Source organism: Oncorhynchus tshawytscha, linkage group LG06, assembly GCF_018296145.1.
Source record: "Oncorhynchus tshawytscha isolate Ot180627B linkage group LG06, Otsh_v2.0, whole genome shotgun sequence".
Classification (NCBI taxonomy): domain Eukaryota; kingdom Metazoa; phylum Chordata; class Actinopteri; order Salmoniformes; family Salmonidae; genus Oncorhynchus; species Oncorhynchus tshawytscha.
In genome coordinates, this window is record NC_056434.1 from 57,207,928 (window position 1) to 57,223,868 (window position 15,941).

Sequence of the window (15,941 nt, forward strand, 5' to 3'; positions counted from 1 at the left end):
TTAACACGAAAAAAGGGTAACAGCATCTACTCTAATAAGGTTGCAATTTATGTCAGAATTTGCAGCACCCCCATAGTGTTAGGGAACCAACACTAGATTTGGTAGTTTGTCAACACTGAAAAGTGTACATTTTCCATGAATTTTGATGATATTTGGATGAAACCAGATCAAAGTTGCTTTATTGATAAAGTTTGATCATAAAGTTACTTGTCCCCTCCCTCATGTCAAACAGTTGGATTCAGGAGGCTGGATTATTAAGAACCTTTTGCGATATCACAAAAAGCCTAATTTGATTACACAAATGGTAACTTCTTATTCTCTTACACAATTTAAATAAGTACCACCTTGTATTCAATCAAAATGCAAATATATATATAAAACATATAAAAATATGACATTTACATCAGACTCTTTACTCAGTACTTTGTTGAAGCACCTTTGGCAGCGATTACACCCTTGAGTCTTCTAGGGTATGATGACGCGACAAGCTTGGCACACCTGTATATGGGGTGTTTCTCCCATTCTAATCTGCAGATCCTCTCAAGCTCTGTCAGGTTGGACGGGGAGCATCGATACACAGCTATTGGGCCAGCAGCATACCACCCTGCATACCACTGCTGGCTTGCTTCTGAAGCTAAGCAGGGTTGGTCCTGGTCAGTTCCTGGATTGGAGACCAGATGCTGCTGGAAGGGGTGTTGGAGGGCCAGTACGAGGCACTCTTTCCTCTGGTCTACAAAATATATATAACAATGCCCCAGGGCAGTGATTGGGGACACTGCCCTATGTAGGGTGCTCTCTTTCGGATGGGACGTTAAATGGGTGTCCTGACTCTCTGAGGTCATTAAAGATCCCATGGCACTTATCGTAAGAGTAGGGGTGTTAACCCTGGTGTCCTGGCTAAATTCCTAATCTGGCTCTCAAACCAACTCGGTCACCTAATAATCCCCAGTTTACAATTGGCTCATTAATCCCCCTCCTCTCCCCTGTAACTATTCCCCAGGTTGTTGCTGCAAATGAGAACGTGTTCTCAGTCAACTTACCTGGTAAAATAATAGATAAATAAATAAATATTTTCAGGTCTCTCCAGAGATGTTTGATCAGGTTCAAGTCCAGGCTCTGCCTGGGCCACTCAAGGACATTCAGAGACTTGTCCCGAAGCTACTCCTGCACTGCATTTGTGTGTGCTCAGGGTTGTTGTCTTGTTGGAAGGTGAACCTTCACCCTAGACTTGAGTGGTCCTGAGTGCTCTGGAGTAGGTTTCATTCAAGAATCGCTCTGTACCTTGCTCTGTTCATATTTCACTTGATCCTGACTAGTCTCCCAGTCCCTGAAAACATCCCCACAGCATGATGCTGCCACCACCATGCTTCCCCGTAGGGATGGTGCCAGGTTTCCTCAAGACGTGATGCTTGGCATTCAGGCCAAAGAGTTCAATCTTGGTTTCATCAGACCAGAGAATCTTGTGTCTCATGATCTGAAAGTCCTTTAGGTGCCTTTTGGCAAACTGCAAGAAGGCTGTCATGTGAATATTACTGTGGAGTGGCTTCCGTCTGTTCACTCTACCATAAAGGCCTGATTGGTGGAGTGCTGCAGAGATGGTTGTCCTTCTGGAAGGTTCTCCCCCCCTCCACAGAGGAACTCTGGAGCTCTGTCAGATTGACCATAGGGTTCTTGGTCACTTCCCTAACCGAGGCTCTTCTCCCCCGATTGCTCAGTTTGGCCGTGCAGCCAGCTCTAGAAAGATCCTTGGTGGCCACTGTGTTCTTGAGGACCTTCAATTCTGCAGAAATGTTTTGGTACCCTTCCCCAGACATGTGCCTCATCACAATACTGTCTCGGAGCGCTGCGGACAATTCCTTTGATCTCATTGGCTGGTTTTTGCTCTGACATGCACTGTCAAATGTGGGACCTTATATAGACAGGTGTGTGCCTTTCCAAATCATGTCCGATCAATTAATTTACCACAGGTGGACTCCAATCAAGTTGTAGAAACATCTCAACATCTCAAACAGACCTGAGCTAAATTTCGAGTCTCATAGCAAAATTCTTAAATTAAATAAGGTATTTCTGTTTTTATTTTATTATGAATCTTGAAAAACAGTACTGACAATTCCATTTGGGCTAGCTAGCTAAATTATACAGTAAACATTGTGTCAATATTGATGCTTTCCAATAACCAAGCAGTTGGATGAACAAATTATTTATGAAACCAAGATGTGATGTATGACAGGATTGGATGTTTCATGCAATTTCAATGTCGTTTGAGTTGCTTTGTGTATCAGCATTTGAGTTGCATTGTGTATCAGCAAATTTGCTTGAGATCATCTCACTGCAGCACTGCTCACTGGGTCAATTTGGCTTGACATAGGTATTTCAAGGAACCGCCTGCCAAGGTAAGGTCTGTCTTTCAGACTTCCTGGTAGTTAGACATGAGAGAAACATTTTTTTATCAGGAAAAAACATTATGGGTGATGCTTTAGTCACTCAAAAGGCTATTTTACATGGGAAAGTTTCGGGACCTATAACACTATTTCAGTCATACATCAGTGGAGGCTCACCCGAAAAGTAAGGGGAGGACCATCCTCTTCAGTAAATTTAATTTAAAAAAAAACATTTTAAACATTTTAAAAGTCATACTTTTATTTGATAAAGAGCTAAATATATTCACGTCACCAAATACTTGATTAAAATACACTTTTTTGCAATGAAGTTCTACAGTAGACAGCACTCTGTAGGGTAGCACCATGGTGTAGCCGGAGGACAACTAGCTTCCATCCTCCTCTGGGTACATTGACTAAAATACAAAATCTAGGAGGCTCATGGTTCTAACCCCCTTCCACAGATTTACACAGTAATTATGACAACTTCCAGAGGACATCCTCCAAACTATCAGAGCTCCAGCATAGCATGAACTGCCCTGTTGTCCACAAAATCAAAGGATCAGAGAATAAATATCGTACTGAAAGCATAAGCTACAGCTAGCTAGGACTGCAGTTCATAAAATGTAGTAAGTAGTTGACTCAAAGAGAGAGAAGGACAATAGTTGAACAGTTTTGAACAAATTCATTGCTTCCAAAAAGAAGGAGAGGCAAGAGAGAGAGAGAGAGAGTCATTTTTCCCCTTTCAAATGCAGCCAGCTAGTTTAGCCTACTCAAACACCCTTCTCAAACAGAGGGGTGCTATGTTAGGTAGCTGGCTATGACTATCCAACACAACACTAGAACTCTTCCAAGTCAAGGTATGCTTTTGGTTTTTACCAATGTGATAAACTGCTTTACTGACTGTACACTGTAAAGTTACTGAATGATTGTAGCAGGTTTACTAACGCATTAGTTCTATTAGGTATATTGACTATGACATTACTTTGGCTAATATGCTGACAACGATGGAGGCTGTGTGTAGCGGTTACAATATGGTTTGGCTTGGAAAGTTTTTTTGGCTGGTCACATACAGCTGATGTGTTGTGCATTGAAGTTCACAAGCGAAGGGAAAAGGTGAGAGGGGGAGAGTGCATAGATGCAAGAAGGAATAGAATGTGGCTGCTATGAAAGTGAACTGTCTTTACGTGTGTCATGGGTGTATTCAGTCCATCAATTCTGTTGAAAAATGTTTCTTAAACGGAAGAAAACAGAATGAAACGGGGATAAACATACCTGAATTTGTCCAATAGAAACACTTGTTTGTAACTGTTGGACTAATGATTACACCCTAGATCAGCTAGATGCAGGCAAGAGTGTGCAAGGCAGTATTGAACGTGTCACAGTCTGTCCATGTGTCACTGTCTGTCTTTTCAAAATGTTCTCTGTGCACCTACGTTGTAAACTTTCATTCATAGGCTAGGTTGTAGCAACCTCATGATGTATATGGAGAACATTATCATGTAGTAGCCTAAACATATCGCGTGTCACGGTCGTTTGAATGATTGGACCAAGGCGCTGCGTGCGTAGAATTCCACGTGTTTAATAAACTCACCAGACAAAACGAAATGTGACAAAGTGATGATCCATGGCCCGGAGACGGTTCCCCATCCGGAGTCCCCGGCGATGATCCACGGTCCGGAGCCCCCGGCGATGATCCACAATCCGGAGTCCCCGGCGACGATCCAAGGTCCGGAGTCCCCGGCAATGATCCACGGTCCGGAGTCTCCGGCAACGATCCACGGTCCGGAGCTTCCGGCGACGATCCACGGTTCGGTCACTGTCACGCCCCAACCAACACAGAGAATAAACAGCTCTCTTATGGTCAGGACGTGACAGTATCCCCCCCCAAAGGTGTGGACTCCGACCACAAAACCTGACTCAATAGGGGAGAGTCCGGGTGGGCATCTACCGGCTCCAGTGATAATCCATGGCCAGGAGCCTCCAGTGATGATCCATGGTCCGGAGCCTCCTGCAAGGGTACCCAGTCCGGAGCCTCCAGCGACGGTTCCCCATCCGGAGTCCCCGGCGACGATCCACGGTCCGGAGTCCCCGGCGACGATCCACGGTCCGGTTCCTCCAGCGACGATCCACTGTCCGGGGTCCCCGGTGACGATCCACGGTCCGGAGCCTCCGGAGGCGGTCCGGAGTCCCAGGCAACGATTCACGGTCCGGAGTCCCCGGCGATGATCCACGGTCCCTCCGGCGACAATCCACGGTCCGGTTCCTCCAGCGACGATCCACTGTCCAGGGTCCCCGGCGACGATCCACGGTTCTGTTCCTCCTGCAACGATCCATGGTCCGGAGCCTCCAGCGACGACCCACGGTCCGGTTCCACAGAAGCGGAGGGATGCACTGACCTCATGCACTGACCTTAGAGAGCCTTTTTATTCTCTATTTTGGTTTGGTCAGTGTGTGACTAGGGTGGGTACTCTAGTTTTTAAAATTTCTATGTTGGCCTGGTATGGTTGCCAATCAGAGGCAGCTGTCTATTGTTGTCTCTGATTGGGGATCATATTTAGGCAGACTTTTCCCACCTGTTGTTTGCGGGATCTTGATTTTGTATTGTTGCTTTTGAGCCCTACAAAGCTGGACGTTTCGTTTTGTTACGCTGCATCTTTGTCCAACCATCCTTCAAACAACGAGCGTTACAACAAAAATGATGTTTGTTGTATTGGACAAGTACAGATACTAACTCTGTGTTTCAATCCATTTTGGATCGCTTTCTTCAGTTTGGTACCTAATGAACCTGACCCTGATTTAGAGTTAATTTGATGTGGTTCTTCTAAACAATGTGCTTGTTACTATATGGTGAAGTTAGTCAGAACATACCTCCATCATAGTTGTTCTGCTGAGGTTCATAGCGCTGAGCTGATTGGCTGCGTGCATGACCTTCCCTGATCTGCTCCTTTTCATTCTCCTCTTTCATTATCAGCTTCCCCAAACCAGACTGGATCTGGGGACACACAGAACATATGGTAAAATACTTAACTTAAAGCCTGCAGGTATAATGCAGTGTAAGACCTGTCATGAGCATGTATAATATCTTATAATGAATCTTATAATGATCCTGACTAAATACCAGCTATTTTGAGTCAGTTGAAAAGTTGATACATACAGAGACAAAACATAGTGTAAACCTTATTATAATACAGTATAAAGGCTTGTACATGCTTATAACAAATTATAAGAGCTGCCTACGTGTGTGTTATTATAAAGAGCTGCCTACGTGTGTGTGTTTGTGGGTGTGATTGTGGGGGTGAGTGTATGAATGTGGCTTCTCTAACCTTGTTGATTTGCTCCTCCTGGATCTGCTTTCTCTTCATAGCCTCCTCTTCCTCTTCCTCCCTAGACCGTCTCCTCCCTCCTTCTGAACCTTTGAGTGGCAGAAACAACCCATAAGCCAACACACAACACACACACATGCGCACACACACACACACACACAAGCCAACACACACACATGCGCACACACACATGCACACACACACACACACACACACACACACACACACACACACACACACACACACACACACACACACACGCACACGCACACACACGCACACGCACACACGCACACACACGCACACATGCAGGAACACACACACACACAGGCACGCATGCACACACCCTTATACCTGTGTGTGTGAATTACAGGCGTCTTGACCGAGAAGTAGTGCTAAATACAGTCAAACAAGACTGTCAAAAACTATAACAGAAGGCATAATAGAATGCTCCCATCTGTGGACATCATGTTCACAAAAGTACTGTACAGGATTTCTAAAAGGATTGACAAAAGAACTGTAGGATTTATCTTTCCAGCAACAGGGGTGTGGGAGAACACAAATGTGAGACAGAGTTCACTAGACATAAACACAGACAACACAAAAACAGTGAAACTACTCAGCTGCACAGAATGTTAACAAGGCCAGTACAAGTCTTCACAAGATGAGATATTTACTATGAGTTTGATACACAGAACAACACAGTGTAGGAAGACAGATCCGTTTGAAGCCAGTCTCAGTTAGCTCTGTCCAAGTCATTTGTGAACGGTCGATTGATTGATTTTATAGGTAGCTGTAAAGCAAGCTGTAAAGGAAGGTGCAACTGAAGCTGTAGCAAGCAAAAAGTGACATGATGCCAACAACAACAGTCTTTCAAGGATACATTGTTCATCAGCATTGCACAAAATTCAGCAAAATAATTTTAAAATCTGTGTTCTAGAGAGTCAGATTGTGGTGAGAGCAGGGATGCAATAAAGCTTAGTGGTGATGTTAAGCTTCAAGTGCATAAGAGTGAGATTATGACCGATCCATAAAGAACCCAAACCCTACATCCTAGACACTTGTGAAAATCTGAGAGGTTCGGAAAAGCCATATGGCTGAAATTCCACCTAGCCTATCAGAGTTCACGGTGGTGCTATTGACATATTGCTCAAACCTATCAAATTCTCTCAGATCTCCATAAATGTCTAGAGGGTAGGGACTAGTGGTTGTTTCTGGACAGGGACAAGTTCAGAGTTTGGTTAGGGGTAGTGAGCCTCTAATGTGAAGGAGGTGGGGCAGTGCAAGCATGCTCATAAGGAGCCTACTGTACCTAAGGCAGCCAGGGTCAGGGAGGGAGAGCAGGGGGGCCAGTGGTCGTTTTCGGTCGGTGATGTGTTATCCATAGGGGGAACATGGGCGGCAGGAAACGTAGCGGATCTGATGATGTCATCAGCAGACTTTCTTTTTGGAGCGGGTGAATCTAAATTGGTAACCAGAGGAACTGGACTATCAGTGTCTGAGTGAGTACCCTTAATCCCCTTTTAAACACAGCTGAACATTTCAACATCATCTGTCTGAAATGTTGTGTGATAATATTTACACAGCAAATGTACAAGTGTTGAGGTGAAAAGTGTTGTGGGTGTTATATCTGAGTGTTGATTCGAGTTGGGTTAACAAATTGACAGAGAATGAAGTGTTATTTAAATCACATTGGAATCAACACTGCGTGGTGTTGTTGTTACTTGATTGTGTTGAGTTAATTTCCGTTAACTCTCTCAGAGTAGTAGGAGGTGCCTCATTATCACGTTTCCCAGCATAAATTATTGCAGGTTGATTTTTAGAATAGTTTGTTTTTAATATCTATGTTTCTGCATGCATATTGATTGATTCATTGATCTTATGCTATACAAAGCTAAATGACATACATTTTTCTAAACTAATCCAATCTAGTGTACCTGTCACTGAGATGGTTGTTCCAGTATAAATGATATGATCTCACTATTAAATCCTTCTCAATAGCAGTTTTCCTGAATGGCTGGATTCTGATAGGAATTTCAGTACTAATAATTTCATAAACCAGAATATTGTGATTTGCAGGTCTGATGTAGCCAAGATTTTCAGACTGAAATGTCAAGGATAACTAGGCCATAACTACATACATGGGAAATATATTTTATATGGCCATAAATGGTTCATTTCAATTCAAACACATTCACCTTGACAGTTACTTGGTCAGGATTGAACTGTTATGAATCCAACAAACATGCCTCTGTCACTAACAAACACAGTCATGGGTGAGTATCGCTCATGTTCACTTGAAAGGCATGCTGGGAAATATGTAAATAAGGCTTTACACCTATAGTATTAAAACAATACCCCCCCCCAAAAAATACTAAAATACTGAAACACTACATGTCATTACTTAACAAAAATAAATTGTAACACCATCATCTCTAATAAGTGTTCTTTTAAGTTGGATTTTGCAACAGTTTAACACTATTTCAGTGGGTCACATACAGTATACACACTAAGGGTTACATTTAACACAGTGGATGTAAAAATGCTGATCTCAAATTTGCTGTGTACATGGTAAAGATAATACCCCAACCTTACACGTACACTTATTATTCAGAATTGTTCACAGATTATGAAAATAGTTGTAGTGTGATGGCGCTCTAATCAATATTTATAATATTGTCTGCACCACTGAAAGGGTGCTCAGTCCTAGGAATGTACAAATGTAATCTTTAAAGACGGTTCCAGATGACAACTTATTTGCCTTCAATAGTATTTATTGAAGGCAATAAGGCCACTAGGTCATTTGACAGCAAGAAAGGGCTACAGAACCATTAGTAGGAGAAGGACCACACTCCAAAACATGTCAGCGATAAATCATATTTAAGGGAATTAAGATGACATCCCAAACCTCCTCTTTAGATTACGGGGTACTGTAGGCTCGCATGCCTTGATCTTTTGCTTAGGTTTCTAAATTCTCAGAAAGTGTTCAGAAAGTATTTGGTCAGAGAGAGAGACTTCAAACAATATTGACACATTGACATTGGAGGTGGTCACAGTAAATGGTGTACAATTAGAGGTCAATGTGGTGATTACACAATTTCAATCCAAACTGAAAAAAACATAATTGAAAGGACCCAGATATTGCTCATTGACATCTAGTCCACCAACCCCATACCATTACTAAAAGGTTAGGTGCTGCTTTGTATAGTTAAGCTTATCACTTTTGTTTATAGCGAATGAGTTTCAAGACACTTTCTTTCTTTCTATAATCACGTTGTTTTACAGTAAACCAACTCCTCATATCATGTCCCTGCTAAGAGAATATATTACCTAGTCATGCTCTTGGAAAGCTCTGTCTCTATTTGCAATCAGTCTAATTATTGCCGGGGCGGCAGGGTAGCCTAGTGGTTAGAGCGTTGGACTCGTAAACGAAAGGTTGCAAATTTGTAAATCCCTGAGCTGACAAGGTACAAATCTGCCGTTCTGCCCCCTGAACACGGCAGTTACCCCACTGTTCCTAGGCCGTCATTGAAAATAAGAATTTGTTCTTAACTGACTTGCCTCGTTAAAGGTAAAAAAATAAATAAAATGCTGGTGAAACCAGGTCACAGAGAGTGAATTATACCGTGTTGTTTGTAGATGGGTGGTTTCCTGTAAATGTTGATCCCCTGATCTGAAAGGGCAAAGGGAGAAAGACATAGTCAAAACCACTGGGCACACCATATCATTTCAATGTGGATAATTGGATAATTGGGGAATATTTGGTTGAGATGTTGATCAATGGGATTACAATTACCCAAAAATTACTCAAAAAGTTGAATTTCCAATGTGTTATCACTATGCTTTCAATTAACCAAATTCCAATGGAAAAACAACATCTGATTTTTGGTTTAGTTGTCACCCAAATGTCTATCTCCGTGCTTTCAATAATTTAAAAGCAAAGCATTGTTCAAATGGGAATACAATGTCAGATATTTTGTTTATCTATACAACAGATTCATGTGTTATCGCTGTACTTCATCTAATGGCTGAACCAAAATAACTGTATTGCAGTAGAGATTACATTAACCCTCCCGTGGTCCTGGGGTCAGTGTGACCCAGGTCCTGTGTGTGGAGGGCTCCCCTTTCTGAGCTCTGCGCTCGCGGGTCAGAGCGACCCAGGCCCTGTGTTTCCAGGGCTCTCGCTCTGCGCTGGCGGGTCAGAGCGACCGTGCCAGCCACTGGCGAGGCGTGTGCCTCTGAGCGTAGTAGAGAGTCTGCGAGTGTGGCGAGTGTGGCGAGGCTGTGCCGGGCTCCCCGCTCTGCGCTCTGTGCTCTGTCCTCGCCGCTCTGCGCTCTCGGGTCAGAGCGACCCTGCCAGCCACTGGCGAGGCGTGTGCTGTCGAGCGTAGTAGAGTGTCTGCGAGTGTGGCGAGGCCGCTGCACAGGTCCGGACCTGTGCTCCACTGTGTGCTAGAGAGCAGCCGAGTGTTGCAGTTGCGCTCTGCTCTCGTGGGTCAGAGCGACCCAGCCAGCCGTTGCACAGGTCCGGACCTGTGCTCCGCTGTGTGCTAGAGAGCAGCCAAGTGTTGCAGTTGCGCTCTGCGACCCAGGCCCTGTGTTTCCAGGGCTGGCCCTCTGCGCTCTGCGAGTCCGAGCGACCCGGTCAGCCACTGGCGAGGTGTGCCGTGGAGCGTACTAGAGTGTCTGCGAGTGTGGCGAGTGTTCTTGTTGCGCTCTGCTCTCGTGGGTCAGAGCGACCCAGCCGGCCGCTGCACAGGTCCGGACGTGCTCCGCTGTGTGCTAGAGAGCAGCCGAGTGTTGCAGTTGCGCCGGACGTGCTCCGCTGTGTGCTAGAGAGCAGCCGAGTGTTCTTGTTGCTCGGCTGGGGTTTGGGTCGACTGCACAGGGCTACACAGGTGCGCGCAAGCGAGCCTCGAGCATTTTCGGGTCTCGGTATCCTGCGTAAGCCGTCCGGCTGGCCCTACGTAGAGAAGATACTAATATTGTCATCGGCGCCCACCCACACCAACCCGCACACACACACCCACAAAGTGACCGGCGCCCCACCCGTGCCAAGTGCGCTCTTCCCCGCAGCTCAGCGGACCCGCTCGGCTCCACCGATCAGCCATGGCCGCGCGGTTTACGGCCGCGCAGGTTCTAGAACAGATCTTGTCCAGCGTGGACCAAGAAGACTACTCGTATTGCCAGGAGGAGGAAGAGGAAGAGGTTTCGGAAGACGAAGACGGGGAGGAATACAACTCCGAGCGCCGCGAGGTCGACGATGACTCTTCTCCCTCTTCTGAGGAAGAGCAGCCCGAGAAGAGCCGCCCGAGGAAGAGCCGCCCGAGGACGAGCGCGAACCGCGACGAGGAAGAGATCTCCTCGGCCCCGGACCGACGGGAGCCGACGGGAGCCGCCGTTGCTGTCGAAGAACGGCAAAATCGAGTGGTCCCCGTGGCCTACGCCAGGGGCCCGCGGAGTCTTATTATTTAACTTAGATTTTTAGTTGAGATGGAGTTGAATCCAACATATCAATTATTATTTTGTAGACAAACTGAAATGAAAGCCAGACTAAGTCAGTGGCACAGATGCAACTATCCAATCAGAATATAGAGGCTTCATCTCCTTCAAATGTTGATATTTTGTTGTGTTGACAACCAAACAGTTTTCAATCACTAAATATCATTCAATTTGAAAATCAGCCAAAGCTTAAAACCCTAGGCCTATCTGTTTTGTCTATTTTATGTTGAATTCTGGGTTGAAATGAAACAATAGCTTATGATGACTTTGCAAATGCTATATAAGCCTAAATTGTGTCATTCAAAAATCAAATCAAATTGTATTAGTCACATGGGCCGAATACAACACTGAAATGTTACTTACAAGCCCCTAACCAACAATGCAGTTTAAAAAACACAAATAAGAATAAGGCATAAAAGTAACAAGTATAAAATAAGTAAAAAAATCAGTTACAAACAACGAACATAAAAATACAATTGATTAGGAGCATGTAAAATGTCAACCATCCACTGTCTTGATGATATCATATATGATATATGAGCTCTGTTAAACCTACCATTTGGAATGACTTTGATAGCAATAGTAAATCTATTTGGTTTATTCCTATATTTTTAAAATACTTTTACCCCTTTTTCATGATATCCAATTGGTATTAGTCACATGGGCTGAATACAACACTGAAATGTTACTTACAAGCCCCTAACCAACAATGCAGTTTAAAAAACACGAATAAGAATAAGACATATAAGTAACAAGTATAAAATAAGTTAAAAAATCAGTTACAAACAACAAACATAAAAACACAATTGATGTATGAGCTCTGTTAAACCTGCCCTTTGGAATGACTTTGATAGCAATAGTAAATCTATTTAGTTTATTCCTATATTTTTTTTATTCCTATATTTAAAAAAAACTTTTACCCCTTTTTCATGATATCCAATTGGTAATTAGTCTTGTCCCTACAGACTAGGGAGAGGCAAAGGTTGAGAGCAATGCATCCTCTGAAACCCAACCCTGCCAAGCCACACTGCTTCTTGACACACTGCTCACGTAACCCAGAAGCCAGCTGCACCAATGTGACTGAAGTCAGCTTGCAACTGAAGTCAGCTTGCAACTGAAGTCAGCTTGCAACTGAAGTCAGCTTGCAACTGAAGTCAGCTTGCAACTGAAGTCAGCTTGCAACTGAAGTCAGCTTGCAACTGAAGTCAGCTTGCAACTGAAGTCAGCTTGCAACTGAAGTCAGCTTGCAGGTGAAGTCAGCTTGCAGGTACCCAACCCGCCACCCATCCCGTCCGGCCAAATCCTCCCCAACCCGGACAATTGTGCGCCAGCGCATGGGTCTCCTGGGTATGGCCAGTTGTGACACAGCCTAGGATCGAACCCGGGGCTGTAGTGACGCCTCAAGCACTGCAATGAGGTGCCTTAGACCACTGCACTACTCGGGAGGCCCTATCTATTTAGTTTTTAAGTGGGGATCTATCAATCATTTTCACAATAGCACATTGGTAATAGTCAATGACAAATATCATAGCTGGGCTTGGTTAAAACTTTGGATGGGAGACCAAAGACTATGTGTAGACTATGCCCAGCTTATTGTTTGTTTTTCTGATAGTGGATATAACGCTGAAGATCTGACATTATCTTAAAGGTACAAATTCAACATATTTTATACAACGTTTGTCTATGTCAACATTTTTTAAATGTATTTTCCATGTAGAGTCTGTGCCACAATACGTCGACAAATTACGTTGAAACAACGTTGATTCAATCAGTTTGTGCTCAGTGTTTTGCATTTCATGTATACGTATCAAACACTTTTCCAGTGACACAGGAGCCAAAAGCATTATTGAAATGGAAAAAGTGGTAGAGAGAAGTTGCGTGAGAGCAATAAAAAGTCTCAGGTGACCAGTAGCAGTAACAGTGACAGGGTGCGCTCCGTGTATCTCCTACCTGGGAGGTGGAAATGTTTAGGGGTCAGAGAGAGAGGCGGAGTGACCGGCCGGCTCTCTGGCCGTTGGGGTATAGGGGAGCTCCGCCCGCTGGGTGGATCAGTGCCTCCGATGAGAAGAACCAAGAACAAAATGTAAGCAGGGCAACCATAAGGAAATCATAAATTTGGAGAAAGCTAATCTTGCAGAGCCAGACGAGCGTGTCTCTGAGTATTGGATATAGCTGTAAGGTCTGGCATGTGAGATTAGGGTAAAGCATAAAAATGGACACAAGTGGATGTTACTTTACTCTGAAAGAGTGATCCAGTTTTGAGAACTATTGAAGGATCCTGTATTACCAAATCAATGGATGGGAAAATCATGCAGATGTTGTAGTTAAAGCATACAGCAAACAAGAAGCATACCAGAGCATACAGTATGAACCATATGCAACTCTGAGTTTGGTACAGCTACAGATTCACTCTGTTTGTCCCTATCATAATACAGTAGATGAGGATGAGGACACATCTTAGCATGCAACCAAACAGCATCAAAACACAAAAGACCGTAAGACTGATATCATATCTAATATCTAGTTTATCATTTAACAAACATGTTTTATCCAAAACAATTGGCAGATTAATGCTAACTAGATGGATGCTGAAAAATGTTTCTCATCAAACCCTAACCCGTCCCTAATCCTACTAATCTCAACCAACAATGTTAGTAACATACTGTAGCCATGAGGTAATGTGAGACCTAACCAAAGGATGCAGGCCAACCTGGTCTCAGAGCATTTCGTATTATTCTGTACGAAATTCAGTAAACTTCATTTAGTATGATATGTTACGTTTAGTATGGTATGTGTTAATTTGTGGACGTCGTAACATAAGATAAGTTACGGATTACAATTTGTATTATACATTATAAATTCACTAAACATACAATATGTTAGGAATTTGCAAAATGTATGATATGTTACGAATTCTAGCTAGGTGGCTAGGTTGCTAACTTTAGCTCGGCTAGGGGTTAGGAGTTGAGTTAGGTTAAAGGGTTAGAGTTAGCTAATAGGGTTAAGGGTTAGGGGAAGGTTTAGTTAACATACTTAGTTGCAAAATAGCTCAAATGTAGTAAGTAAAAGTTGAAAAGTTGCTAATTTGCTAAAATGCTGAAGTTGTCCATGATGAGAGTTGAATTCGCAACCTCCGGGTTGCTAGATGTTCGCATTATACTCCCACCCATCCACCCTACTTTCATTTTTGACTTAAGTAACCATATGTCTTATGTAACCATACCAAATGTAACATCTCATACTAATTTGAATGTCCAGGATTTATATTTACTATGTTACGTCTAGTCTAGGAGACCAGGCTGTGCAGGTAGACATAATGGACATTTATCATTAAACAGGCAAATTGTCAGTAATGTGACTTGGGTGGAACATTTCAAAGTTTCCCAATGCTGGAAGGGGAGCCTGAGTGAAAAAGTTTGGGAACCTCTGGTCTAAGTGAACTAGGCTGCATGTCTATACCATGACAGCAGAAGAGACGTCTCTAGCCTGGTCCCAGATCTGTTTGCCAGTCAGTTGGTAAAAAAGGCACAAACAAATTTGGGACCAGGCTAGTCAGCTTCTGACATTCACTTCACATCAAATGTGCATGGCAACAATATACAGTGCCTAGTGGAAGTCTACATACCCCAAGTAAAATAAAAATATATATAAATGTTTATTAACTAATTAATAAATTAACTAAAACACAAAGATGTATTGATTACATATGTCTTTACACCCCTGAGTGTTACGGCTTTCTTCCGTCGAAGGAGGGTCAGACCAAAATGCAGCGTGGTTAGTTCGATACATCTTTAATGAAGACGAAACAATACAAAACAACAAACGGAAATGTGAAAACCTAATACAGCCTGTCTGGTGACAACTAACACAGAGACAGGAACAATCACCCACAAAACCCACAGGAAAACCTAGGCTACCTAAATATGGTTCCCAATCAGAGACAACGAGAATCACCTGACTCTGATTAAGAACCGCCTCAGGCAGCCATAGACTATGCTAGACACCCCTACTCAGCCACGATCCCAATACCTACTAAAACCCCAATACAAAAACACAACACAAAATAAACCCATGTCACACCCTGGCCTGACCAAATAAATAGAAAACACAAAATACTAAGACCAGGGCGTGACACTGAGTTAATACTTGGTGGAAATACCTTTGTCAGCAGTGAACAATTTTTAATAAGATTCTACCAACTCTGCACAACTCTTATGGCAACATATATCCATTGTTTTTGTCTAAATTGCTAAACGCTCAGTAAATTTGGTTGGAAATCATTGATGGACAGAAATATAAAAACGTATTCTGAATGTCAAGCAGGAAAACTCAGGAAAACGCAACACTTTTTGGAAATCCATTCTGGTGTGTCTTTAGCATTACAATTTTGACAAAAACAAAGGATATACAGTATGTTGCCATAAGCGTTGTGCAGAGTTGGTATAATCAAATTCAAAATCACTCACAGCTGTAATTGCTGCAAAAGGTGCTTTCACCAAGTTTTAAAGCTGGGGTGTGAAGATATGTTTGTTATACATTTTAAATTAATTTAGAAAATGTTCTATAATGTTTCTTTCACTTTGAATGTAATCCCTTTCAGATCAAATGTTAAGTGCAAGGGGTGTGTAGACTTTCACTAGGCATTGTATAGGGGCTGAAGAATGTGGTAGGGACATGAGTAGTTTAGCGATAGCGTATGAGGCACTAAGACTTGAATGAGGTGACACAGCTTGCC

General features: G+C 43.2%; 1 protein-coding gene across 7 annotated transcripts in view; it reads right to left on the reverse strand.

The window, feature by feature from the left end:
* LOC112252744 (actin-binding LIM protein 1) overlaps positions 1-15,941 on the reverse strand; it is a 146,885-nt gene that overhangs the window by 5,866 nt on the left and 125,078 nt on the right. For 6 of the 7 annotated variants that reach the window (XM_042323428.1, XM_042323431.1, XM_024424265.2 and 3 more), the window contains 4 exons: positions 13,157-13,261; positions 9,330-9,377; positions 5,705-5,793; positions 5,250-5,373 (listed from right to left, as the gene is read on the reverse strand). In XM_042323428.1, the coding sequence (XP_042179362.1) occupies positions 5,250-5,373; positions 5,705-5,793; positions 9,330-9,377; positions 13,157-13,261 (366 nt within the window). The remainder of the gene's footprint in view (positions 1-5,249; positions 5,374-5,704; positions 5,794-9,329; positions 9,378-13,156; positions 13,262-15,941) is intronic. The other variant, XM_042323432.1, reaches the window with a different exon arrangement.